The sequence below is a fragment of the Cydia splendana genome, chromosome 7 (assembly GCF_910591565.1).
Source record: "Cydia splendana chromosome 7, ilCydSple1.2, whole genome shotgun sequence".
In the NCBI taxonomy this organism is placed as follows: Eukaryota; Metazoa; Arthropoda; class Insecta; order Lepidoptera; family Tortricidae; genus Cydia; species Cydia splendana.
In genome coordinates this window covers 14,681,999-14,709,720 of record NC_085966.1, presented here as the reverse complement: position 1 = coordinate 14,709,720, position 27,722 = coordinate 14,681,999, and the positions used below count along the sequence as shown (strand labels likewise).

Sequence of the window (27,722 nt, the reverse complement as noted above, 5' to 3'; positions counted from 1 at the left end):
GTCTATTGTCGCAGGTCACGATGATGGACAAGCAGCTGGTGTGGGTGCGCGACCCCACGGACGGGTTCGTCCTGGCGCGCATCCAGGAGCTGATGGGCGAGGAGGTGGACGTACTGCCTCTGGATAACAAGCATCCTCGTCGAGTGTGCAGTTTTGAGGATGTCATGCCCGCTGGAGATCCTGCCAAGGACGTCGATGACAACTGTGAGTACTGTTGACTTGACAAGTGGGAAGGTAGGAGCTGATAGTCGAGGAGGTGGACATACTGCCCCTGGATAATAAGCATCCTCGTCGCGTCTGCAGCGTTGAAGATGCCATGCCCGCTAGAGACTCTGCCATAATTGTGAGTAGCGTGACTTGATCATCAGCGGATCGCTAGGAACTGATAGACGAGGAGATCAACTCAACAAGCATCCTCGTCGCAAGTTTGAGGACGTCCTTCAGGCTGGGATCTTCATCCTGCCACCGATGTGGATTACTTGTTAGAAACCAATCTCAATAGCACAAATATTAGGTCATATTCACATTTTGGCAATACTGTTGTTATTATAGTCTTTATATAGTGATGTATGAGGTGATGTTTGCGCAACCGCCAGAACCGCCTAATGGTCAACTGTAAAGTAATGCTCCCTGTAAACTTCTGACTGAGACCAGTATCTTCAATATCTATCTATATACTTGAGTTGAAATAAGCGGGGATCAGGGGGATGAGATGGCGATACTTATTAAAAATTATAAATAAGCTGCCTAATGTTGTCATTAATCTTTCGTTTTCAGGCGAACTGATGTTTCTCAACGAGGCCACACTTCTGAACAACATGGTGGAGCGGTACAAAAAGAACAAAATTTACGTAAGTATTGTCTTAACTTACTTGTTCGCAAGACTCATTTTTACGAAGTAAACGTTGACAATAGATCTTATGAGTCATATTGCTTGGATATTCTCACCTTGGCCGTTACACTTGGGATTTATTGATTATTGCAGCTGGTTCTTGTTTGCATGAATATTTATGAATACATTCTAAATATGTATTGAAAAATTAAGGCGTCTCGCGGGACTTGTTTACATTGATCACATAAATTAAGAGATATTTAATTTTATTGCATTAAAATAAACATAATGCCATTTTTCTGTTGGAGTACGTCGACTTTATTCAGAAATTTCAACATCTCGTAACTTTTCAATCGCCTTGGCCTGGCAAAGAGCCAAGAACAATGGACACCTAGTCTAAAGTGTTAATTATATATGATGCATGCTAATCATCATGTTCTCTCATATCTCCTCCCACGTTATAGCCTATTTAGCCGAAACTTATGTTAAACATCAACTGATATTCAGAAACTCTGCTTACTGTTTCACAACATTGGTTCTACGTGTACTCATAGCGTTAAGAGCGTGCACCTAAATGTGCCTAAATCTATAGCGGTCGGCGATCGTGCGTTTCTTGGGCGAGGCATTATACGAGAAATTTCGTTTCCAGACATATGTAGCGAATATACTGCTGGCAGTGAACCCGTACCGCGACCTACCAGACATGTACTCTTCGGCAACGATCAAGCGTTACCAGGGCAAGTCTCTGGGCGAGCTGCCGCCGCACGTTTTTGCCATCGGTCAGTACAATACAATACTCTTTATTGCACTCCTCACATACTTACACGTAGTTTACAATAAATGTACAATAACATAAACAAAGACAGTAGAGGTAACAACTGGCGGTCTTATCGCTTAAGGGCGATCTCTAAGATCAGTATTTAAGTTCATCGGTTTCCGAACTAAGTGGCACTCAAGTAGAAATCCCGTTATTCTCGCTTTGTTTCGAACTTGGCCACTTGGTTTGGCTTGGTTATTTTGAATTGAAATTAAAGCGTGGCCAATTTGAAATGCCAGAGTTCCAAGCCTTATAAAATGGGTTTATACCTTAAAACCCATCATCATAACATTCATGACACTTAAAGAATAGTGGGAAGTAGGCAGGTGCGCTGTCCATTTTAATATTTAAGCGTTAGCAATCGTCTACCTACAGTATTGATTAGGCTTTATTGATATTAAATTTGCTTCTGGCTGCAAGGCCCATATTACAAATAATACAATTGATGTATTAGTTGGGACACTCCGGACTTTACAAGATGTACGAGTATAATGAATAATGTAAGACGTCTTAATAGTCTTAGTAAATGATTGATGGATCAGCATCCATAACGCTATTGAAATGCATTCTGTTAGCATTATATTACGTGACAGTCAGTAATTACAATTGCTAATACTATGACTTATATCCGTTGAATCGCAATTAGAGCTTATTTCTCCCGTCACTAATTTAGTTTGAGTAACATTTTTACGTTAAAAAATAAGGTTGAGGCTGTCTCTCAAATATGCATTAGTAATATATTTTTATTGGTTAGATATGGTTGTAGCTAGGTAAATACCTGTCTTCTTGACCCTTGATAAAAAGGTCGAGTTAAGACTGAGGGAAAAACCTCCGCTGAGGTTTTTCTTTAAGACTATAACTATTTATCATCATCATAAATTTGATTATTTTCTATGCTACTGTTTTGAGCTCCTGGTACTTACATTATTGCGTTGACTATTATCTTAACTTACCTTCTACTACCCCTCCTTCCGTCTAACTAATAGTAAATTTTATGTAATTTCAGCCGACAAAGCGTTTCGCGATATGAAATCACTGAAACAGTCGCAGTCCATCATAGTGTCGGGAGAGTCGGGCGCGGGAAAGACAGAATCCACCAAGTACATATTGAAGTATCTTTGCGACCTGTGGGCTAAGGGAGCCGGGCCGGTTGAACAGAAGATTCTAGATGGTGAGTACTCGTTTTAAATTGATTATTCCGTGTTTTAGCATACTTCAGCAGCTGAAGAAATCTTTGAAAACAACGAAATAGAGGCTTTCTCCATGAATTACGAGATATGGTAAACTATCGTATGATGAAAATAAAAATATGAAGGAAATTTTACATAACTGACCGGTCAACTTACGATTAGAAAAGGCCGGGCCATCAGCATCACTGACGGCGAATTGAGGACAGTAAAAGTGTAGAACTATTTTCCAAGAATACTGGAAGTGCAACACAGCTGAAACGTCGGATAAAAATCTATTATATCGCGTTAGATCCGCTCTATGTGTACAAAACGCGAAGTGTTATATGCTGTGAGTCCCACACTTTTACTGTCCTATATCTAAAACTTGAGGATGGAATACAATTCCTCGTTTAGACGAGACTATATTTTCCTAGATATAATACTTTGTCACGAAATTAACTTATTCCTTTTTTTTATCAGTTCGTTTAAAAAAGAGAGAAATGAAATTGAAATTGAAAGAAGAATTACAAACGCTTGGAGAAGATTTTGGGGACTTAAAGAAGTTATGAAAAGTGATATGCATATTAAGATTAAACAGAAAGTTATGGATAGCTGCATCCTCCCATCACTGACCTATGCGAGCCAAACATGGAATTTCACAGTTTGTAACAAAAATAAGATTAGGTCATGTCAAAGAAGTATGGAGAGAAGTATACTCAATGTAAAAAGAATTCAAAAAATATCGCATACATTAATTAGAAAGAAGACAAAGGTCACAGACGCCCTAGGTCACTGTAAGAAATTAAAGTGGCGGTAGGCGGGACACGTCGCTAGGATGACAGACAACCGATGGACTCACAGACTGACCACTTGGAAGGGGCCATCAGGTACAAGAAAACAAGGCAAACCCAAAGCGCGATGGACTGACGAAATAGTGAGACTGGCTGGTGATCAATGGATGCAAAAAGCTAATAATAGAGACGCTTGGAAATCACTAGAGGAGTCCTTCACCTTCGAGTAGCGAGGGGTTCTTACATTATTAGATATTATAAATTAAGTATAAAGATGTTAGAACGTAGAACTGTTTTGTAGAAATAGGTTTATTTAAAAGTGTGTATTTTTTTTGTAAGAAATATAAGGCTTTTATTATTATTTATAATATTTTGTCACGAAATTAACTTATTCCTTTTTTATTTTCCACAGCCAATCCAATTCTAGAAGCCTTTGGTAACGCGAAAACAACACGCAACAACAACAGCTCCCGTTTCGGCAAGTTCATGGAAGTACACTTCAGCGCCAAATACCAAGTGGTCGGCGGGCACATCTCCCACTATCTCCTCGAGAAGTCCAGGATATGCACGCAGAGTGCCGAGGAGAGGAACTACCACGTGTTCTACCTGCTGTGCGCTGGTGCTCCGCAGGAGTTGAGGGCGGCTCTGAAGATTACCAAGCCTGATGACTACCACGTAAGGTCACCTTTCATTGAGAGACTTCTAGTGGTAGCAGGCGTGGCTCACTCCGCGATTTCGTCGCGTCGCTACAAGTACATGCGGCCCACACCAATTTTGGTGTCTAGCAATAATAGTTGCCGCGCACCGCTACGGAACGGACGCCTGCTCGCGCTTGCGCCACCTTGCGGTCATATTTGTCGTAATAGATGCGTTTTGTTAGAGAGTGAACCTTCTGTACCTAGTACTATTATTTATTCTGTGGTGGTAGGTATAACTGGATTGTTAAGTTCGGTGGCTGAAACAAAATTTACACCTAAAGTAATACCAGTAATTGTTACTGTAAGTCACGCAGAAACCACGTATTCTAGAATTGCCCCATTACCTTGTCCAGGTATCATTATGTAACAGTCGAACGGCAACAGGATAATTTTTTCCAAGTAAAGAGATGATCTTATTACGTTACGTTCTTATCTTACTAACGTCAGTGTAAGAAGTAACAGTGGCGCGATGGCCTGTGACGTGTACCGAGCTACTAACAATGGCGATAACAGCCGATGTATGCGGCTCGGGTGCGCGCGACCCCTCGTTGAATGACTGTATAGACTGTGCTAACGTTGAATGTGAATTTCCAGTACTTGAAGAACGGTTGTACGCAGTACTTCACGACGCCGGAGTCGGACAAGAAGCTGTCCGCCGCGCAGAAGTCGCAGCAGCAGCAGGCCAAGGGCGGCCTCCGGGACCCCATACTGGACGACGTCGAGCACTTCCAGGCTCTCCACCAGGTACTAACATCAACACACTTGGCTCACCATTTACAGGTTTTATGTCATTGCAATACGGTTCAACTTCGCGACGCCGGAGTCGGACAAGAAGCTGTCCGCCGCGCAGAAGTCGCAGCAGCAGCAGGCCAGGGGCGGCCTCCGGGACCCCATACTGGACGACGTCGAGCAATTCCAGGCTCTCCACCAGGTACTAACATCAAGACACTTGACTCACCGTTTACAGGCTTTATGTCATTGCAATACGGTTCAACTTCGCGACGCCGGAGCCGTACAGGAAAATGTCCGCCGCGCAGAGGTCGCAGCAGCATCTTTTGCAAGTATTCTTTGAGCTACTTTGACAGTACAATAACATCGACGACGTTATGACTACCGGTCTGGCCTAGTGGGTAGTGACCCTGCCTATTATGAAGCCGATGGTCCTTGGTTCGAATTCCGGTAAGGGCATTTATATGTGTTTACTGGCTCAGTCAATTTGTGTAAGAATGTCCAATATTTATTTATTTAGTGTTAATTCTATAAATTTGTAAGCACTGGTGGCCTAGCGGTAAGAGCGTGCGACTTTCAATCCGGAGGTCGCGGGTTCAAATCCCGGTTCGTACCAATGAGTTTTTCGGAACTTATGTACGAAATATCATTCGATATTTGCCAGTCGCTTTTCGGTGAAGGAAAACATCGTGAGGAAACCGGACTAATCCCAATAAGGCCTAGTTTCCCCTCTGGGTTGGAAGGTCAGATGGCAGTCGCTTTCGTAAAAACTAGTGCCTACGTCAAATCATGGGATTTGTTGTCAAGCGGACCCCAGGCTCTCATGAGCCGTGGCAAAATGCCGGGATAACGCGAGGAAGAAGAATTCTATAAATTTGTACCAACATATAATAAGCATATTATCTATAACAAACCCTTTTTCCACAGGCCCTAACCCGCGTCGGTCTATCAGACGCCGAGAAGAAATCCGTCTACTCCGTAGTAGCCGCCGTCCTACATCTCGGCAACATTCAGTTCGAAGAAGAAGGAGGCGCGAGAGGCGGCTGCCATGTCACTCCTACATCTGAAACTTCACTCGCTACTGCGGCGTCTTTATTGGGAGTTGATAGTGGGGAGCTCAGGATGGCGTTAGTGTCGAGGCTGATGCAGAGCTCTAGAGGAGGGATGAAGGGTACCGCTATTATGTAAGTAACTTTATGTAATTTTTGATCTCCAAGGGAGGCTGCCTATGGCATGGCAATTAGGGTACTCTTTGCTTAACGCTGGTAGTAGGCGCTGGTTTTAAGGTAATGGCGCTGGTTTCAAGGTTAATGCAAAACCTTAGAAGGGGATGAAGGGGACTGATATTATGTAAGTAATGTCACGTTTACTTTTGGGATAATACTGCGGCATCGTTGCTTGGAATTCATAGTGGGAAGCTCAAAATGGCGTTACATATATTCAAGGTCGATGCAAAACTCTAGAAGGGGCATGAAGGGAACCGCTTTTATGCAAGTAGCATCACGTCTACGCCAGAGACTTCACTCGCTACATCGCGTCAGTAAAATGTTACTTGACATATAAGACGGGAAATATTTCGTGTAAATACCGTACGAAGTCTTCGATTATCTTAAGGGGCTCACTGATTAACAGTCCGCCGGACGGTATCAGCCTGTCAGTTAGAACAAAATTTTGACAGTTCCGAACAACTGACAGGCCGATACCGTCCGGCGGACTGTTAATCAGTGGGCCCCTTTAAAGTTACTTTTAGTCAGACATACCTAGTCCATATTATATTTTTTTATCCAACTTTTCTGTTTCGTTTTTAAGGGTCCCTCTAAAGACGTACGAAGCAGTGTCAGCCCGGGACGCGCTAGCTAAAGCGGTGTACAGCCGCCTGTTCGACTACATCGTGCACCGCATCAACGCCTCCATACCCTTCCAGGCCTCGGCCTACTATATCGGAGTACTCGACATCGCTGGCTTTGGTGAGATATTCCAACAAGATATAACATCCCCGCGACTAGGGCTACCAGATAACAATTTATAATTTCGTGATAACATTCCTGATTTGCGAATATTTTTCCTGGCGCTCATATCGGTGACGACGACAACGTGGGGAGGTCCCCCCTCCTTGGGGAAGGGGGCTTACTTGAGGGGGTACAGGAAAATTCCTGACGTCTGGTAACCTTACCCGCGACCCCAAAGTGACTGATTGCCCGTATTATATTGTAAAATTTTGTCTGCTGAATTTCGAAAAAATCCCACTATAATTCATAAAGACTTACAAGCGCTTCTGTTATGTTTCAATATTGGTCCTTGCTGAATGTCCATAGTTTGTAACTACAACCCAAATCCCCTATTTATAAAGAGTTTCCCGAGCATTTAAGTATTTGGATTACGTGTTGTTTCAGAGTACTTCCAGATGAACAGCTTCGAGCAGTTCTGCATCAACTACTGCAACGAGAAGCTGCAGCAGTTCTTCAACGAGCGCATCCTCAAGAACGAGCAGGAGCTGTACAAGCGCGAGGGGCTCGTCGTGCCCGAGGTGCGCTTCAGCGACAACCAGGACTGCATAGGTACGAGGGCTCCCACAGGCTGGCCTCATTTTGAGACGGTCTTTCTTGACATCACCCCGCCTAGCACGAACATTTTCGCGATTTACTACCCTCTGCTGATATAGGAGATTTTTTTATCTACGGCTTAGCGACATTCCTACACCCCTTTAAAGTTGTCTTTCAACCTCCCAAAGAGAAGTTTTAATGTTGTTATGAGCACTAGAATATATCCATAACTTCAGATCCATGAACGTGTCGTCACGCTCAACATAATTCTTATAAATTTGAATCTCTAAAAAAACAAAACTTATTCTGGTAACTAGCACTGACGTTAAAAATTCATTTTTGAACTTTTTATTGACGGCTACTTTTCTTAGAAGGCCACGTTGCCATTACTAAAAAACAAAATTTACTTGCAGATTTAATCGAAAGCAAGAACCACGGCGTTTTCCATCTTTTGGACGAAGAATCCAAGCTACCCAAGCCAGAGTTCGGCCACTTCACACACTCCGTGCACAAGCAGCTAGGCACCAATAACTCGAGGTAAACTGTTGTTAACACGTTGTCACTTAACCTTTTCGCCGCCACGTCCTGACCACCTTAGAGGATATTACCAACGGAGACGCCATGTCTATAATTTTCGGTACATAATAGTCTGCCGTTTTTTGCGGGGGAGGGGCACATCAAATGTATACGTAACGTAAACATAGCCATGTCAGATAAACGTCAGTCCATACATGTGGTTGACATGTCGTTGACCATTGGCCGCCTATTTTCGACAGAGGGGAACGCCTGTTAATGACCACTCCGTGCCACGTCAATGAAATAAGAAAGTGTCATCAACGCCATGTTAAAAATTGCACGTAGACAACCCGCATAACATATCAAGCCGTGACGGCGAAAGGTAAAGAAAACTTGTTTGTGCTATTAAAAATTGTGCTTATTATCGACCTATAAAGCGACACTAACAAGTAATGTTTTATGTATTTGATGTGTGGACGCATCGTATACATAGCAATTATACTGCAAGGGTGTCTGGGTGGTGGACGATAACCGGCAATATTACTTGGGTAATAGGTTTTGGCCGAAGGGTGTCAAGTTCCGGCGTTCCGCGGCCGGCGGGGTTGCGAACTGCATCGCAGCCATATTGTGTTTTTAATTTTATAATAAAATATATTCTAGTTTTAAGGTCTATGGGCCAATAGTTGCCCGAAAAAAAATATTCATTAATTTACCATACCGCCAAGAACTCCTGTAGAACTGGAAGTCCAAGATCATTGCTAAGGATATACGTGCTAGTGGTCTTGCAAAAAGGGACCCTGACCCTGGGACCCAAAGCAATAGCGTCTTAAGACGCAACTGGGACAAACGCTAAGATAATAGAGATATGTAGAAGCATTACTTTTTAATTTTCAGATTGCAGCTACCTCGCTCCTCCCGTCTAAAGGCGCACCGAACTCTGCGAGATGACGAAGGTTTCCTCCTGAGGCATTTCGCAGGCGCCGTCTGTTACAATACTGTGAGTTACCATTCCAGGAGTGGGCTATTGGGTTTTTAGTAGTTATGATTTGGCTTCATCAGATTGGATGCTTTCAAAGAGTAGGGTAGGGTAATAGATACAAGTTCGACTTGAACACCTGGACCAAAAGCGCCTTCAACGGAAATCTCGACCTTAGCCGTCCTACGCTTACACTTATAACGGCCAAGGGCAGCTTTATTGTGCACAGTGCGATCGGTCATTTAAAACTAAGTTCGGTTTTGCGAGCCATAAACGTGCTCATCAGAGGAGGTTGCCGTTGTCGGACACGACATGGAGGACTATATGGAGGAGTACTTATAATTTGGCTTCATCAGATTGGATGCTTTCAAAGAGTAGGGTAGGGTAGACGCGATTGGACACTGCAATGCATCATTAAATCATCAATATTTAAACTAACTTGGATTGATAGTTATTTTATGAGAAATTTGCACGTTTTATCACTGTAAACACTAATCAGTCGCAAATTTTCATACTTATCTTACATAAGTATCAATGTTAACATTGTTAACCTTTCCAAAAATGTCGGAAAAGTCGTGTAATTAATTCAAATGTCTTTAATTACACAAACGGGTCTACCGCGATATAATTTCATTGTTTTTACCTTAAATTCCGACGTTGAATATGTATACAAAATGCGAGAGTTTAAAGTGTTAATTCAAATTATTATTTGTAGAGCCAATTTATAGAGAAGAACAACGACGCCCTCCACGCGTCCCTCGAGTTCCTCGTCCAAGAGTCGGGCAGCACGCTCGTGCAGCAGCTGTTCCAGAATACAGACAACAACAACGCCAAGGGCAAGCTCAACTTCATCTCCGTGGGCGCCAAGTTCCAGAGCCAGCTGTCGCAGCTCATGGACAAGCTGAAGCAGAACGTGAGTTGTCTATAGGCTGATACTAATATTGCAGCATTCCATGAAATTGTCTACCGTTTGTCCCGTACAAACGCGAATTTTCTGAAGATTTGCAGGTATAAGAGTTTCCTTTTCTATGACAAATTGTCAAAAAAATAATCGCCTGCTTAAAAATGCCGAAAAAAAATCGCAACACAGGAAATAAAATGCGTTTGTACGGGACAGCCCGTGGAATGGCTATTATGAATTTTGTACGAAAATAAAAATAAGCCAACAAAATTGTGTAAAACTGGTAAATCCACGTAATATTTCTTATACCCCGGTCACAGTACAGACTCATAGGACACAATATTGATCATGCCATGGCCACAAAATAACTAATAGTACTCGGTACAGAAGGATCACTCTCTAACAAAACGCGTCTATTACCGCAAGGTGGCGCAAGCGCGAGCAACTATCTACTATTGCTAGACACCAACATTGGTGTGGGCCGCATGTACTTGTAGCGACGCGACGAAACGCGGAGTGAGCCACGCCTGCCAGTGCATGATTTGGGGCAATATCGCCCTGCTCATTGCTCTGCCCTCAAAGACATACTGTAAACGGGTTAAGCTGAACTTCAAAAGACGCGAGGCCCTTCTTGTGCGCGTCTTTCGTCGCGTACTGTATGTGTGGTGCCATCCACAACGAATACGTAATTTCATATAATCTGTAATAGTTTTTTCTCAAAAATGGACGGCAAAGTCGACTTTGCCGTTTAAAAAATAGGTCGCGAAGTGCGGAGTTTATGGTCAGTCAAAAATTAAAAAGTTAAAAACATTGCAGTCTCGATTTTGGGACTGCAATGGTGCATACAAATTTCATTATTTGTCGAGAACCAAACTTTTTAAAAGTTTAAATGGCCATATCAAATAAAGGCACAGCCAAACAAATGATTAGTACTTATTATTATAATGTTGGTACCGCGACTATTTATAGTTCGTTTTTTTTTAGCATTAGAAATAAGGTAAACAATCTTAATGTGTCTTTTAATTTAAAAACACGTTTTAAAAATAAGTTACGGCAAATATGTAACAATTATGAATCTAATACGATCATTTATATTCTTCTGCTTTCATAAGTAATAGTTACTGATTTTTAAAAAGCGTTTTTCAATTAAAAGACATGTCAAGATCGCTTACCTTCTTTCAAGTTCTTTCTAATGCTAAAAAAACGAACTATAGCTGTCTCAAATAGGTTGGCGTATTTTCGGCAGAAAAATACACTTCTATTTTAAAATTTAAAAAATAAAAAGGCGGCTAAGCAAACTTTTTCAATTGTTTCTACTTCTTTCTTTAAAAATATATAAGTTGCTAACAAATTAGTCACGGATATATTAAGAGATAATACATAACATTAAAACAATAGGGGATATTACTGCAATGTTCTGCCGCCAGAGTGCAGCACTACCGACTCAGTAAATTCATAGACTAACTTATACATACTGTGCCTTAAACTGTTTTTTGACAAGTTTCACAGACAATAAAATATGACATTGATGCATCAAGGCGGTTTGTTAACAAGGGCCTACCGGTAAACGCGAAAATCGAAATTTAGTTATCTGCCTCTTTATCGCTCGAATATGCAAGAGTGATAGAGAGATTAGATAACAAAATTTCGATTTTCTTGTTTCGCGGTAGGCCATGTGATTGACGTGTGTCAATGTGGTTTGTTTACTGTATGTGCCACAAAGGTGCCACCTACGCAGAGCTTTGCCTAATATTCCCTATTAACTTTTAACTGTAATTAAGGAACCTTTGTATATCATTTTTTTGTTTTCACTTACCGAACAAAAAAATAATTGTAATTTATTTTTAAAATAATCACCCCTATTATGTACCTGTCAAGATGTTTAACACTGTCTGTCATGTCACGTCACGTCAAGTTTAAAGAGGTTCTCGAATGTCTAAAGAGGTCTCATTTAATTATATTATTAACAGGGTGTTTTAACGTAGCAAATTTGTTTCCTAGTTTTCTCCAAAAAAAAACATAACAAAACCAATGATGTTTCATACTTAAATGTACTCCGAGAACCGAGTACTATCACCTGTAAAAATATCCGTGACTAATTTGTTAGCACCTTATATACATAAGAATGTTTCTTCTGTAAAATATTTCTATTATATTTATATTTCTTGCACCATTTTTGAGAAAAGCACTATATATGACTCGGCTGGATGGAAGGCTATTTGCTGGCTTCGGATTCAATTAAACGGACTCCCAAGGCCGTCCGAGCCTCGACAATAATGTACTATTCATGTCCCCAGGGCACGAACTTCGTGCGCTGCATCAAGCCCAACTCCCGCATGGTGGGGCTGGCCGTGGAGGGGTCGCTGGTGCTGACGCAGCTGGAGTGCAGCGGCACCATCGCCGTCCTGGAGCTCATGGAGCACGGCTTCCCGTCGCGCGCGCCCTTCCAGGACCTCTACTCCATGTACAGCCAGTTCCTGCCGCCAAGGTTGCGCACGCTGTCGCCCAAACTGTTCGCCGAGGTACATAATACCATCCCGATGACCGCATTCTGTAAAAAACAATTAATTCGAATCGAATTGATACATCTGGTCGCATTGTTTGTGTTTATACATGGAATTGGAACAATTTGGTACAATCACTGCTTTGTCCAATGTGTATTTTGTCTCACATTTTGTTTAATAAGAGAGTGAGATGCAATGACATTGGACAAAGAAATTGGACAGATTGAATACCGCCCTTATAATCATGAATATCATGATAATGTAATAAAATTCTTAGTATAGTAGTAGTAGTAGTAGTAATCACTTTATTGTACACAACACAGGTTTACTTAATATTTACAGAAATAAAGATACAAAGGCGAACTTATCCCCGATTAGTTTTATTTACATCGTAAAAAAAATATGGTGCGGTGTAATTTTTGTATCATATTTCTGCAGTATTGCAAAAACTTCAAGACTCTTCAAATGTGAATTCAATACACTTTACGTCAGAAGGTGAACGTTTTTGACGCAAAATGATTCAAGAAAATCAGGTCTAAATGTTCTTAAACCGTAGACCAAAATCATAACAATCCATTTTATTTCCCAGGCTATAGTGCACAGCATGGGTTTATCCACCTCCGACTACAAGTTCGGCATCACCCGCGTGTTCTTCCGGCCCGGCAAGTACTCGGAGTTCGACACCATGATGCGCTCCGACCCGGAGAACCTGCGCGCCGTCATCGACAAGGTGCTCGCGTGGCTCGTCAAGTCGCGCTGGCGGAGGTCCATATTCGCTGTGCTGTCTATTATTAAACGTGAGTTATATATACTACACAACATGGTCTATACTTCCAACTACAAGTTACGGCTCGTCAAGTCGCGCTGGCGGAGGTCCATGTTCGCCGTGTTGTCTATTAGTGAGTATTGTGGATCTTGGATCATAGTCTATACCAGAAGTCGGCAAAGTTTAGAGGAGAAAAGAAAAGCCAACCACAGTAGACATCATTAGCTTTCGAGTGGCAAAGAGCCACAAGAGTTAACTTGAGTGGTCTAGTCCACTCATTCTAAACTAAATTTTTATTCCGGCTTTCATACAGTCGAAATATTAATTTATGACCCATTTTGTACCTTGTCACAGTGACAATAGTATGAGGTTTCACAATCAATATGAAAGTCGCTAGAGACCTCATACTATTGTCACTGTGACAAGGTACGAAATGGGTCATAAATTAATACTTTCGACCGCACATGAGCATGTGAGAGGATCTTCTGTGAACTTCGATAAACAGCCTCAAAGCAAAAAACCTTAACTGCAATAACAAATGCAAATTGATCTCGAACTCCCTGACAATGGACAACGAATATGTTACGGATACTTTTTAACCACGCGTCCTATTTACCGTGCTCGGATTTTGCGATCGCAATCTGTTTCGATAATGTTAGAAGTAAAAGATAATTACAGTTACACAGCATTTCCACCTTTATTTTGTATTGCAGTAAAGAACAAGATAGTGTACCGGCGGCAGTGCCTGGTGACGATCCAGAAGGCGGTCCGCGGGTACCTGGTGCGGCGCCGCCACCAGCCGCGGCTGCGCGGGCTCGCCAAGATACGAGCGCTCGAACACAGTCTTAAGGTTGGTTTTAATACCGGCTGTTTTATTACTGGATCAGGGAAATAGAAAAATAATAGCAGCTGAAGTCAGTGAAACCAAACTGCTGCTAAGCTTAAAAACTAATTAAAAGTGGAAAAAGCCTAACCCTAATGCTCATATATGGTGGAGATATTCGCTGATATGGATGTTTTTATTACTAAAGGACATGGAGTCAGTGAGCCAACAACTGAAGAAAGAAAAGGATCAGGCTTTGAAGAACATCGACGTGTTGAGGAACAGTATTAGAAACGCGTGTGGAACCATCAAGGTACGTCAAATGTATTCCTTTCCATCCATCAATTAACCAGATCGATGGTACCCTGGCAATTTAAGGGACTGTCATACCGTCGTCGGTCACTGTTAAACGTTCGCTAAATTTTACTGTGTGGGAATTTTCGTTGTTGCTCTGTGTCAAATCAGTTCGTCATTTTTGGTTGGTGCAACTGGGCCCAACTCGTGTCTAATATTATCAGTAGCTTCTCCTGAATCCCAGATGTTCTTAACGCATTCACTGCCAGGGGGCGTGGCCTAGGAACAAACTTGTATGACGGTGGACGCACATGTGCGTCGGGGGCAGTGAATGTGTTAAAAAGTCTTTATTCCAAAATGTAATTTTAACTTTTATTAAATAAAACTTTGGTTCCAAATTCTAAAACAAAACTTAAGCTTTTGAGACTTACGAGGATGTATCTCTTATTTTTTTCCTTAACAAGTGCTAGAGCGTCTGCAGATGATTCAAAATGATTTAATACTTCCCTCATTGAGTCTTATTCTAGCGCTGATTGTACAGATGTAGTGCACAATTGTATTCCATCGTATTTTCTCGGAATCGTTCATATTTGTCATGCTACTTCAGTCAACCTGAGTATTTTGAGCAAGACTGACTGAAATAGCAAGACACGTTCGTACGTTTCCGTGAAAATACGATAGAAAATAATTATGCACTACATCTGTATAAGCAGTTCCTAAAATTGCGAGTGTTTTTTGCAGACCAACGACAAGATCAGTCGCCCCGAGATAGACCAGCTCTTCGCGAAGCTAACTAAGGACATCGAAGTGCAAATGGCCACGTTGCAGAAAGCCATGGTCGACCAGAAGAACAGGTACATATTGCTTCATTCTAACTGTGTTCCTTTAGTAAACATAACACTGTTTTGACAATATTAAAAGATAAGATAAAGATAAAGATAATTTATTTGTCAAACATGATGTGTGAATATTGTTTGATGTGTGTGCGCGGTTGTACACGGTTGGATCAACTTTTCCTTGTCGATCGTCGTTGTGATTTGCATATTTTGGTGTCCTAAGAAGTAGTATTCTTTGAAACAATGTTTCCTTTTTTTATAACCAACTGTTACTGTTGTCCTCTGGCTGATAGGGCCGAATAACGCAGGAAATACTTGATTCAATCACATTCAACCAGGCCATATCCCACGAAAGATTACCAATGTACCATCACCCACACTGTTAACTATACATCAGTGAACCTTAGGCCTTCTATAATAAGGTCCACCGATGTACAGTTAGGGGTGTTGCTGTTTGTACAATAGGGTTTTAGACTGACTAGTGAAATCAGTTTCTTTTTTCTGACTGTCAAAGCGCTTAGCTACTATGGAATATATACAAACATGTGACGGTCAAGTTACCTACTCTTTATAGTTCTATCCGCTTTATTAAATATAAATTGTGTCAATAAAATAACTGCTGTCTATGTTATTGTAATAATTTTCTGGTGCCTTATTTCGTGAACGTTGTGAAATAATTTATTTTAAATACAGTTAACATGCTTATTGTTGTACATGAAACTCGCTATCAGATAAATGTGTAAAGTCTGTGTAACTTACAGGGAAGAACAAGAGAGATTACGCAAGATCGAGGCGGAGATGCGCGTCGCCGAAGAGGCCAAGCGGCTCGAGCTCGAGCGACAGCGCCAGGAGGACGAGCATCGCCGACTGTGAGTACACAACTATAGTTATATCTAACGCTTGCTGTACGCGAATGCGTAGTGCGGTCTCTGTCACGCCTGCCCGCGGTGGGCGGCGTGCTGTCCCTTTCTTACAGGGAAAAACAAGAGAGATTACGCAAGATCGAGGCGGAGATGCGCGTCGCCGAAGAGGCCAAGCGGCTCGAGCTCGAGCGACAGCGCCAGGAGGACGAGCATCGCCGACTGTGTATAGTTGTGACTCTGTCGCACCTACATGCGGCGGACGACATGCTATCTTTTTTTTATTAGTTACTTGCGTGCAGCGGGTAGTTAATACAGCTATCGCCTTCTTTCTTAGTCTCATTCTTTAACAAATGATGTGAGAATTTGTTACTCCTTGTGCCTCTCACGGTCGATTGCTAAATTGACGAACGTGAACAACTGTAGCCCTTGTCAAAGAGAATTTGAAATATAGTAATGTAGTACATTTACTGCCATCTTTCGACACAAATGATTAACACTTTTAGAACGCCATTTGATTTTAATCCTTATTTTTTCACTGATATGTGTTAAATTGGTTAGCTGGTCAAAAAGTATCGGCATCTAGTGGAGAGCAGAGGCTAAAGGTATGGATGGCGCCATCGCTCGACTAGATTGCACCATACCTTTGGCCTATCGTCGAGTAGATGGCGATACTTTTTGACACGAAGGAAATGCAAAATCAGTATTTTTAACTGTTCTATGGTACAAGACTATACATCCTTCCTGCTACTGTGATATCTAGTCTGATATGTGCGTAATGTTCACCAGGAAAGCGGAAATGGAAGCGCGGCGGAAAGCGGAAGAAGCCGAGCGGCTGCGTCAGGAGGAAAAGGATCGGCAGCAGGCGCTGCTGCTGCAGCAACAACTCGAGCAGGCCGCGCAGGAAGACCGCGACAGCCGGGAGAGGTAAGAAGCCGAGCGGCTGCGTCAGGAGGAAAAGGATCGGCAGCAGGCGCTGCTGCTGCAGCAACAACTCGAGCAGGCCGCGCAGGAAGACTGCGACAGCCAGGGGTAAGAAGCCGAGCGGCTGCGTCAGGAGGAAAAGGATCGGCAGCAGGCGCTGCTGCTGCAGCAACAACTCGAGCAGGCCGCGCAGGACGACCGCGACAGCCGGGAGAGGTAAGAAGCCGAGCGGCTGCGTCAGGAGGGAAAGGATCGGCAGCAGGCGCTGCTGCTGCAGCAACAACTCGAGCAGGCCGCGCAGGAAGACTGCGACAGCCGGGAGAGGTAAGAAGCCGAGCGGCTGCGTCAGGAGGAAAAGGATCGGCAGCAGGCGCTGCTGCTGCAGCAACAACTCGAGCAGGCCGCGCAGGAAGACCGCGACAGCCGGGAGAGGTAAGAAGCCGAGCGGCTGCGTCAGGAGGAAAAGGATCGGCAGCAGGCGCTGCTGCTGCAGCAACAACTCGAGCAGGCCGCGCAGGAAGACTGCGACAGCCGGGAGAGGTAAGAAGCCGAGCGGCTGCGTCAGGAGGAAAAGGATCGGCAGCAGGCGCTGCTGCTGCAGCAACAACTCGAGCAGGCCGCGCAGGAAGACCGCGACAGCCGGGAGAGGTAAGAAGCCGAGCGGCTGCGTCAGGAGGAAAAGGATCGGCAGCAGGCGCTGCTGCTGCAGCAACAACTCGAGCAGACCGCGCAGGAAGACTGCGACAGCCGGGAGAGGTAAGGAGCCGAGCGGCTGCGTCAGGAGGAAAAGGATCGGCAGCAGGCGCTGCTGCTGCAGCAACAACTCGAGCAGGCCGCGCAGGAAGACCGCGACAGCCGGGAGAGGTAACAACACCTAAAGTATATTCAACCTTACTTGTCCTATCATGTAAACAAACACTTCTCGAAGACATTATCACACTTTTATCTGGAATTACTCAGTAATCATCACTTAAAATGTTGTTGTATACTTAAAGATACTCACAGAGTATTGAAATCAACCAAATAACCAATGAGAAATATACTTTCTAATAAGATTTTCCTCCATAATCGCAGGAACGAACGGATACCTCAAACATCTGACATTACAATGTCTAGATTTTCTATGGATTTGACGTTTGTTTGTTTACGTGATATTGATAAGACACGTAAGGATAAATATACTTTATGTAGTATACAGCATGTAACCAAACGTGAGGCAAAGAAATGTACCACACAATTGTTAGATCATAAATATGATAATGAATGCGGATTGGCTCGCCGCTCCTGTGTGCGAGAGGGAAATCTGTACATATACGTGAACAGCGCTGTCGCGCGTTCCACTGACGTAGCTAGGCGTGGGTGGACTGGGCCGTCGCCCACGGCCTCGCGTCCCAAGGGGGGCCTCGCGCGAGGCCCCTTCGGGCACAGTGAAAGAAAAGGGCCTCGCAGATGCGACTTCGCCCACGGCTAGATTAGTTCACGCTACGCCACTGGCGAGTTCTTTGGCTAAAGTGCTTTATTAACAAGTATCTCTTACTCTGTCTGTTTGTGCAGGTTGGAGCAGGAGCGTCGGGACCACGAGATGGCCGTGCGGTTAGCCAAGGAGACCAACGGGCACGTGGAGGGCTCGCCGCCGCAGCTACGCAGGTACGCGTCCATACTTACATATCATGGCCTATATGTGAACACGAATGTACAGTCACCACACGGGATTCTTATGCCATTTAGGGTTCTTGCTAAATTAGAAATTCTATAGCGTAAGTATTGAACCACCAGTTTAGCTAGAACCCTAAATGGCGCAACAATCGCGGAGCGTGATGGTGCGTCTATACAGGGTGTAATCGTTAAGTGTAGCCAGGCGATAATTCCGTAAATATAACAGATAAATTTAAAAGTGGAAAAATTACTGTCTTGGGTGTGATTGGGTGTCTAAGCTTAATAGCATCGTTCGCAGACGTTTCTGCTTATTAAAATTAAAATTAATATAACAGATATCTGAAAACTTCAAATTGGTATCGAAAGTGCGTTACCCAATGAGTAAAATGACATTAATAACTTTTTTAAATAAAAGCCGAAATATCCCAAACATTATCTTCAAACTCTCCCAAACATTTAGTACGACCAGTACGACGACTCACCCCTCAAAGAACGTCGGTGTCGTAAGAGATAAAACTGCTTGAGACTCATTATTTGCGATAATACACTTTAAGAGCCAACAGGAGTGGTCATTTCTCCATACAAACGTACTCCTCGTTTTCCTCTGTGGTTTTTGAAGCTAGAGCAATGATTTTTTCAACACAGATTAATATTGTCAATATCTGTGTCGGACCGTTTTGGTTTTTTTGTTTTTTAAGGCGCTAGAGCCCTTCAAAAATGGCCAAAATGGCCTAATTGACTATGCCGCAATGAGAGGCGTGGCATTCAAAACTAATATCAATTAGCCAAAAAAGCAAAACGGTCCGACACAGATAATTTCATAATCATTTAGATTTCCAAATTTGGTTACGATTGGTTAAGTTTTGGAGGAGGAAACAGAGGAGTACGAAACCTCGATTTTTGATATTTTTACGCAGGATTTTTCGCCTTGTCCTTATCGCACTACTTTTAGGTGCCGCTTACGTTAGCGAGACAGGTATATTTACCTAAAATGTTTAAAACTCAGCTCCTGTTTCGTCTTAACTAAAATAATAAAACTACCGTTTATGAAATAATAAATCCTAACATTTATTCGACATTCGTTGAGGGGTGAGTCGTCATACTAAATGTATGGGAGGGTTTGAAGTTAATGTTTGGGATATTTCTGCTTTTATTTAAAAAAAAGTTATTAATGTAATTTTACTCATTGGGTAACGCACTTTCGATATCAATTTGAAGTTTTCTGATATCTGTTATATTTACGGAATTATCGCCTGGATACACTTAACGCTTACAACCTGTATATGACGAATGCACCATTAGCGTGCTATGTGCGAACTTCTCGCGCAACGCATACACATCGTACGCATGGTAACTACGAAATGCGCGTAAGCGGTTAGCAAGTTTCGCTAATGGTTCGCTAGTGGCGCATATACGTCAGATCTTGACGAGCTTTTCGAAGTTCGACCGTGGACTAGTAATAATTTCCTTTTTGTACAGTTACAGATCATTACTTATCTTGACCGCGTATACGTTAACGTCGTACCCGGGGCTCGTTTCATGATAGCTGATGTCTGTTTAAGGGAAGGAAGGGTCTTTTTTGTATTATAAAAGGATGTAAAATAAGCAGCTTCATGGTTGCATTACCAGTTATCATGAAATGGGGCCCTGGACAACGGCCGTACTTTATAACAAAATATTTAAAAAAAAATGAAAATATCATAATGATTTTATAATATAAACAAAAATCTGACTTACGTTAGAATTGTTCAGAAACAAATGTTTATCGAATAAACTAAATATTACTTCAAATCAAAAGAACACTGTCGCATGTCGCGCCTTTCTTCCTGTATATAGCTTGGCACGACATACTGCGACAAGACCACAATTAACAATCATGAGCAGTACATTGACTTTATACAAACGTCGAGTCGACCCACACGCTTTGTGATTATCACTCACTCGTTCAGAAACACAGTACTGTATTCTAAACGCTGAGTGCGTTAAAACAACACCGATCGGCCGACCTTTATGATGTTCCCGAAAAAAAGCGTCATCATTATCTCACATACGGGTAAATGACAGCTCACACTACTAGTAAATTGACAAAACACACTTCCTAAACAGCGCACAAACTGTACTGTAGTTCCGTGTGAAGTGTTTAAGAGAAATATATATTTAAGACCATTGCAAAATGATAAATATGATTTATAGTTCTGAGGTAAACAGATTGTTGTACATATTTGATTGGTTGTACGCCGTGTCAGGCTTTTGTTAGAAGTTGATATACTGCGAATGATTAGTATTGTGATGATAGTAAGTATTATTTGTTTGCACAGTTTCCCAACAATGGACACAGTGAATGGAGAAAATAAGTTGAACAGGTATTCAGTGAGACTAACGTTTCCTTCTACGCACGCTCGCTATATCTTTATGATTCGCTTTCAATTATTATAACAGATAGTAGAGCTGTGATAGTGTCATATGTTGTGACATCTTGTGCTACTATTTATTTATTTATTTATCGTATGGCAATAGGTACACACACTTATTAAATTTACACTTAACATCAAAATTTACAATTCCGCAGATACAAACTCGCGTTTATTGTGATCGCCTAGTATTTCTTTCGTTTGTTCGACATCAGTTGTAACTACACGCAGGGGTCCAAATTATATAGATAAGTTTTGGCAAGAGAACTATTTACACAATTATAATATGTATACACATTATTTTGTGTAAGGGGCTGTCCATAAATTACGTCATCGATTTTTGACGATTTTTGACCCCCCCTCCCCTATAATCATCCAAAAATCATGCTTCAAATGACCCCATTTCCTCCTACTTCATGCTACCGTCATCCGTGGTCCAGACCCCCCCCCCCCCCCTAATTTGAAATGACGTAATTTATGAATAGCCCCTAACTAATAATGCACATAGAGCATGCTGATTGAAAACTGCTGATAATCTTCTCAAGCGGTCTGTAGTTATGTTAGTTTCCTTTTCATTCGGCGATTTTTCAACGTTGATATTATTACAACTCTACTTTCTGATATAGACTACAGGATGCGTTCTTTTACTGATATATGTATAATATCGGGGTAAGACAATCTTCGAATTTTTTCGCTGAATCGACATTGGATTGATAGTTTGAAAACTAGAATTCACACAAAGAATATGCACAATATGTCCCAGACTTCAACAAGTTTTACAAAAAAAATATTCCTTAACGTTTAAATCAGTTGCAAAAATTATCTCCCTGGGAACAAAATAATACACTTTCTAACGAAACAGAAGTACAAAATAAAAGTAAGTATGAGTCGAAGTTATGATTAGGATCAAGTAAGAGCGCACCTATAGTAGAATGATTGAAAGCGAAATGATCTCTACTGACACCTACTAACTCACTGCTAACTTTATATCGCTTATTTCTACTATGGCATGGACTGCGCTTAACTATGTAGTTGTAAAGTAGTTTTTATTATTATTTAGATGTGTAACTAAACAGTAATCACATTAACATGAAACATGGAATAATCTTCTGATTTTTTGTAGTTTACATAATGAATATTGTTGGATAATTAAATTAATATATAAAAATAAAACAATAATTATAAACCTCGATTTTGTAATTGAAAACCAGTCTAGGTAGTACAAAAAAAAAGCAAAAATGTAATTTAACCCTATTTAAATATTATTGTCGAGTATTGCATCAATCTATTTTGACTGATTGAAGCATTGTATGTGTATCGATCGAGTTGGAATTCATGGAAACCGTAGTAAATAATACGTAGACCCTGAATTTTAGTATTACTGCTTATAGAAATATAGCTGTCGTGTGTTAGTTTTTTGATTATTTTAAATTTCGATGAGCTTTATAACACACCTTATAAGTGGGGTAATAATTTAGTTTGTTTTTGTCGATTAATGTTACTGCATGCGTCTTCAGACTTGCATCTTGCTTCTACTTTGAAATCGTTTTGCACTGTAATTAAAATCACTTAAACCGTATGTGAAAATCGTCTATTTTCATATCTATCGGTATTTCTGTATTTGAGCGATAGATTATTTTCAAATATCGATGTTCGCGGTAGGTCCTGTTATATCAAATGTATTTATTCGTAGGTTACGATATAACTTTTTTTGCATCATACGAAATAGTATTTCTCCCTCAATCAAGTAAATTAAGACGTGTACTAGTAAATTGCTTGTAGATATATGACAGTCCTATATAAATGAAATTATTTACGGATGCTGATTATAGTACTTAGACATTTTTTGATAAATATCATTACTATACTATACTAATTTGTTCTTTTATAATACTTGTATGAATGTGTAGTTAATGTGTTGTTACTACTATTATGTGTAGGACTACTTTTGAACAAAACTGCATGAAAACTGCACGTGTCCTTATCCCACCGCAACACAGTTCGGTTTGGTATAATGCGTGTTTGAATTATAGATCGGAGCGAGTTAGGATGCAGCAAGCGATGCAAGGCAAGCAGAAACACGACTTGTCCAAGTGGAAATATTCCGAGCTGAGGGACACCATCAACACGTCGTGCGACATCGAGCTTCTAGAGGCAAGTGCATGTAGTCATCCTCCTCTCTCTTGATGACTGCGACCCTAACTGAACATTATGGACGTTGTCTATCGTGAACCCTTATATGGCTGGCTTGGCCGAACTTGCACATGTGACAATAAAGTTGGTTGGTTGGTACAGTCAGTGTAAGGGTCGGTTGCACCAAACCGTCTGTCATCGTTCCCTAAATTTGATTGTATAGGATTTATAAATACACAAAAAAAAACTTATTGACATACGCCACCCGCACCTTCCCCGCCGCCCTTAGTCGTCCTACCCCGTCGCCCCCGTATCGCGCAGGCGAGGACTCATTTAAGCGGTCGGTCTATAGTAGGTCACAAATAAATGCCCTTACCAGGATGCAAACCCGGGATCTGCTAAAAAATATATAAAGGGATGAGTATAATAGGCGGCAAACTTAAAAAGTGTAAGCGCGAAGGGTCGTTTAGTCATTAGTCGCAGAAGTTTGAATTTTTACGCCTTTTTTTACTGACAAGTCAATTTGGTCACTGAAATTTATGCGGTATTGGTTGTTATATAGGCGTGCCGACACGAGTTCCATCGGCGCCTGAAGGTGTACCACGCTTGGAAGGCCAAGAACGCGCGCAAGACTACCATGAACGAGCAGGAGCGGGCGCCACAAAGCATCATGGACGCAGGTACATATTTAACGTGCTCAATATTTAGCGTGCTAACACGTGCACCATCGGCGCCTGAAGGTGTACCACGCTTGGGAGGTCAAGAACGAGCATCATGGAAGCAGGTTACGGAGGTCAGGTTACCTACATATGTATAGATGGCTCGAAGAAGGACGCACGTAAATCGACCATGACCGACAACGCATCACGCGGCACGCACCTGCTGTCACTATTTATACCATTACAGATAATAATAGAAATAGAAAAAAATAATAATTTTAACCTCTTTGAACTAATATTGACGTGTGTTGCGTTAGACGTGACGTAAGAAAATATACGTCTAGATTTTTTACACAGGCTAGTTTGTTTAAGAAGATTCTATGTAATTATCTGCTCACGAAATTTCACGAGAATCCCTTTCTAGAATCTAGAGGTGCACAAAAGCAAATCCCAATCTGAAACGGAGACTGCGTTCGCTCAGACAATAATAATATGAATTTTAATCAGTGTTGCGAACTCGGATTTTGAAAAAATGCTAGACTAATGTCTAGATTATGCCAAAATTATGTCAAAGTTTTTTGAAAAATGCTAAAAAAAATTTTCACTTGACAATAGACACTTAAAATAATATGGTGTCTAAAAATATTCAGTATAAAACACCGTACGTACCTCTGCTAGGACTAAAATGCCGACTGCTGTCCCTTCTCAGCAAAATAGCAAAACAGAGATTTGGCTAAATTTATGTAAGTACCGACAAGATCAGTGAAGGCCAGTCCAGATGGGACAATTTTCGCCCAACCTGATACAATTGTCTGATCAAATCTGCAAAACGGAACTCAAATATGTCAATCCACGAAAACATCAGAGAGGTCAATTTAACTGAATTTATTTGCCATTAAAAAAAAAATATTATATACATAAATAGTCCGTCGACGTCCATCCGCCTACAAAAGTCAAAATTCATTTGAAAATATGAACCACATAAGGCGATGGCGCATATTGTTACTTCCAAGTTGGTGCAAATTTGCCTTAGACTAAATTATGCTAAAAAATATGCCAGATGCTAAATGGAAAATTTTGGTGCCAAAGCGAATGAAAATATGCCAGATCTGGCATCATTTATGCCAAGTTGGCAACACTGATTTTAATAAATTTTCACCCTTCGCTTGAATAGCCCTCTTCTGTATAATATACATATGTATAATGTCCGTCCAGCCAAGACTCCCCGCTTGCCAGCCAAAGGCGACGTGCTCGGCGCCCGGCACCGCTACTTCCGCATCCCGTTCGTGCGGCCCGCGGCCACAGACCGCCGCGGCTGGTGGTACGCGCACTTCGACGGCCAGTACGTCGCGCGCCAGATGGAGCTGCACCCCGACAAGGCGCCCGTGCTGCTGCAGAGCGGTGAGTGACACATCCGCACATTATGATTGTACATAATACCTTCCACACCGCACAGTTTGACAAAACCAAATATTGTACCAGATGTAGTGCATAATCATAATTATAATTGTTTTCCTTCGTATTTTCTCGGAAACCTTCGTATTTGTCATGCTACTTCAGTCAACCTCACTACTTTTTGTACCGAGAGAGACATCGAGTACATTTCGATGCTTAGTGCGGAAAGTATGTCATTACTTCACGAGTACCGAGATATCGTACTCGGGACGAGTGAAGAATGACATTTCCGCACGTGTATCGAACGACCTTTTTTAATACAGTTGCGAAAAAATAAGAAAAACAACAAGTAAGGAATTCTAAACTTACTTATTTTTAGATTTTTCAGGCAAAGCACTCTCATTTGCTATTGCAGCCTTCTCACAAATGTCTGGCGGTGTTAAAAATCAAATTCAAACTCTAATTCACTCATTTTATAAGTAACTTTTTGAAATATTAAGATTGGAAAACAAAGTCGTTGTAAGTTCAATCTTTCGCAGTGAAAATTTTTGACATTAGGAAGAGGTGTTTTTTTTTTAGCTTTTATTCTTGAATTTTATTTTTATTATTGAACCCACTTCAATTAAAGTTTTTTTTTCTTCAAATGCATGTTCTATACTCGGGTTCTATAAGACATAAACAATTGTAAATATAAAACATTGTATTATTATTACCTAAGTATCGTTGTTTACGATTATTTGTGTATCGTATTGTGTATTTATAAAAACAATATCGAATGTTGCCTTCTCTTAAGAAAAACGCCTCTTCTTTGACAGGCGTTTGGCAGCTATTCCGTTCCATTCAGACAACTTATTAAGAAAGGAATTTTCAATATTCAATATTAAAAAATAAACGTGTTATAATGTGTTATATGCTGGTAAGTAATAAAATATGACATATGTATATTTTTCGTATTTTTACATTAACAGTAGGTTTTTATGTTGATTACGACGTTTAAAGGAAACTAATATTAACACTCATCAATAAGTAGTCGTAAATTGGAAAAAGTATCAATTTAAAAAAAATGGAAACGTGAAAAGCACTAGTTCGCGATAACCAACTTTCCGCACGCTAAACAGCTACGTAAAGTAGCACTTTTTGAGCAACTGTATTAAAAATAATTATGCACTACATGTGTAATATAACTAAATGTAATTTTAAAGCCTTTCAAGTGTCGATGTCGCTACCAGCAGCTTAAAATGTGGTATTTTTTTTGGCTCAGGTGTGGACGACATGCAGATGTGCGAGTTAAGCCTGGACGAGACGGGGCTCACGCGCAAGCGCGGCGCCGAGATCCTCGAGCACGAGTTCGAGCGAGAATGGGCACGCCACGGTGGCGCCCCCTACCACAGCAACAGATAGGTAATAAGATAAGACAGACAGACAACATTTATGTAACTACCATAACAACACATGTGTAACTTTCACAACAACACTAGGTAACAAACGACAACAACAGTATAACATATAGGCAACACACGACAACACTAAACTTATGTAACTATCTCAACAACAGATAGGTAACACAAAAACAACACGTATATATTATATGTATAACCTAATTTTTTTGTGTTACAGGTACCCAATATTCGTGGCGGATATCAAGAAAACGGGACATAAACAGCGAAACGCAACGTATCATAATAATTTAATTACATAATAACTAATTCTATCTTAGAAGAATTAGTAGAGTAAATTATAAACCTACACGAAACATAGTGCTTTTCAATGTGCCTTCACAGGTTCCTAGTATCATAAACATCAAAGTGCAATAATTAGGCTTAGGAATTTCGGTAGAACTCTGTATCGTTAGAGCCATGAAGTCTTATAACAAAATATTGTTTGAGCTTACATTTATAGTTAGAATTGCAAAAAGTACGAGTTAGACGTTGCGGGCATGTATTTAGTGAATAGAATCAGGCGTTACTTTGCGGAAATCCATATTAATTAAAACCAAATTATTACTTTGCTAATCCGCGAAAAGATTCTTTTCGCGGATTCTTCTTTCCATCCTGTTACCCCCTGCTGGGGTGTAGGGCTCGAATCTTTTTCTTCCACTGACTCCGGTCCTGGGCAGCTTGGGTAGCCTCCTCCCACCCCATCCCCAATACACCCAGCTCTTGCTCCACAGAACGGCGCCAAGTAGATTTAGGGCGACCATGTTTCCGTTTGCCGGGCATCTTCCAGGTCAGGGCCACTTTGGATAGGTGGGTGTCAGGTTTCCTGAGGATATGCCCAACCCAATGCCATTTCCGCGTCTGGATCTCCTTGTGTACGGGTGCTTGTCCGGTTATTCTCCATAAGTGAGCGTTTGTGATCCAGTTAGGCCAAAAGATACGTAGGATTTGCCTTAAGCATTTGTTCACAAACACTTGGAGTTTTGTCATTAGGTCTTTGCGGACAAACCAGGTTTCGCACCCGTACAGTAGCACGGCCTTTACATTCGAGTT

General features: G+C 41.4%; 1 protein-coding gene across 1 annotated transcript in view; it reads left to right on the top strand.

Moving 5' to 3' along the window:
• LOC134792219 (myosin heavy chain 95F) overlaps positions 1–27,178 on the top strand; it is a 51,300-nt gene extending 24,122 nt beyond the window's left edge. Inside the window, exons 2-27 of the mRNA XM_063763472.1 lie at positions 15–204; positions 778–851; positions 1,482–1,611; positions 2,656–2,820; positions 4,022–4,284; positions 4,902–5,051; positions 5,964–6,220; positions 6,846–7,003; positions 7,430–7,594; positions 7,993–8,116; positions 8,990–9,092; positions 9,787–9,984; positions 12,270–12,494; positions 13,066–13,273; positions 13,956–14,092; positions 14,274–14,378; positions 15,101–15,213; positions 15,957–16,064; positions 16,845–16,982; positions 18,534–18,626; positions 20,954–20,998; positions 23,080–23,200; positions 23,742–23,859; positions 25,054–25,239; positions 26,495–26,634; positions 26,851–27,178. Of these exons, the coding sequence (XP_063619542.1) occupies positions 21–204; positions 778–851; positions 1,482–1,611; positions 2,656–2,820; positions 4,022–4,284; positions 4,902–5,051; positions 5,964–6,220; positions 6,846–7,003; positions 7,430–7,594; positions 7,993–8,116; positions 8,990–9,092; positions 9,787–9,984; positions 12,270–12,494; positions 13,066–13,273; positions 13,956–14,092; positions 14,274–14,378; positions 15,101–15,213; positions 15,957–16,064; positions 16,845–16,982; positions 18,534–18,626; positions 20,954–20,998; positions 23,080–23,200; positions 23,742–23,859; positions 25,054–25,239; positions 26,495–26,634 (3,708 nt within the window). The 5' untranslated portion in view covers positions 15–20 and the 3' untranslated portion in view covers positions 26,851–27,178. The remainder of the gene's footprint in view (positions 1–14; positions 205–777; positions 852–1,481; positions 1,612–2,655; positions 2,821–4,021; positions 4,285–4,901; positions 5,052–5,963; positions 6,221–6,845; positions 7,004–7,429; positions 7,595–7,992; positions 8,117–8,989; positions 9,093–9,786; positions 9,985–12,269; positions 12,495–13,065; positions 13,274–13,955; positions 14,093–14,273; positions 14,379–15,100; positions 15,214–15,956; positions 16,065–16,844; positions 16,983–18,533; positions 18,627–20,953; positions 20,999–23,079; positions 23,201–23,741; positions 23,860–25,053; positions 25,240–26,494; positions 26,635–26,850) is intronic.
• The last annotated feature ends 544 nt before the right edge of the window (positions 27,179–27,722 follow it).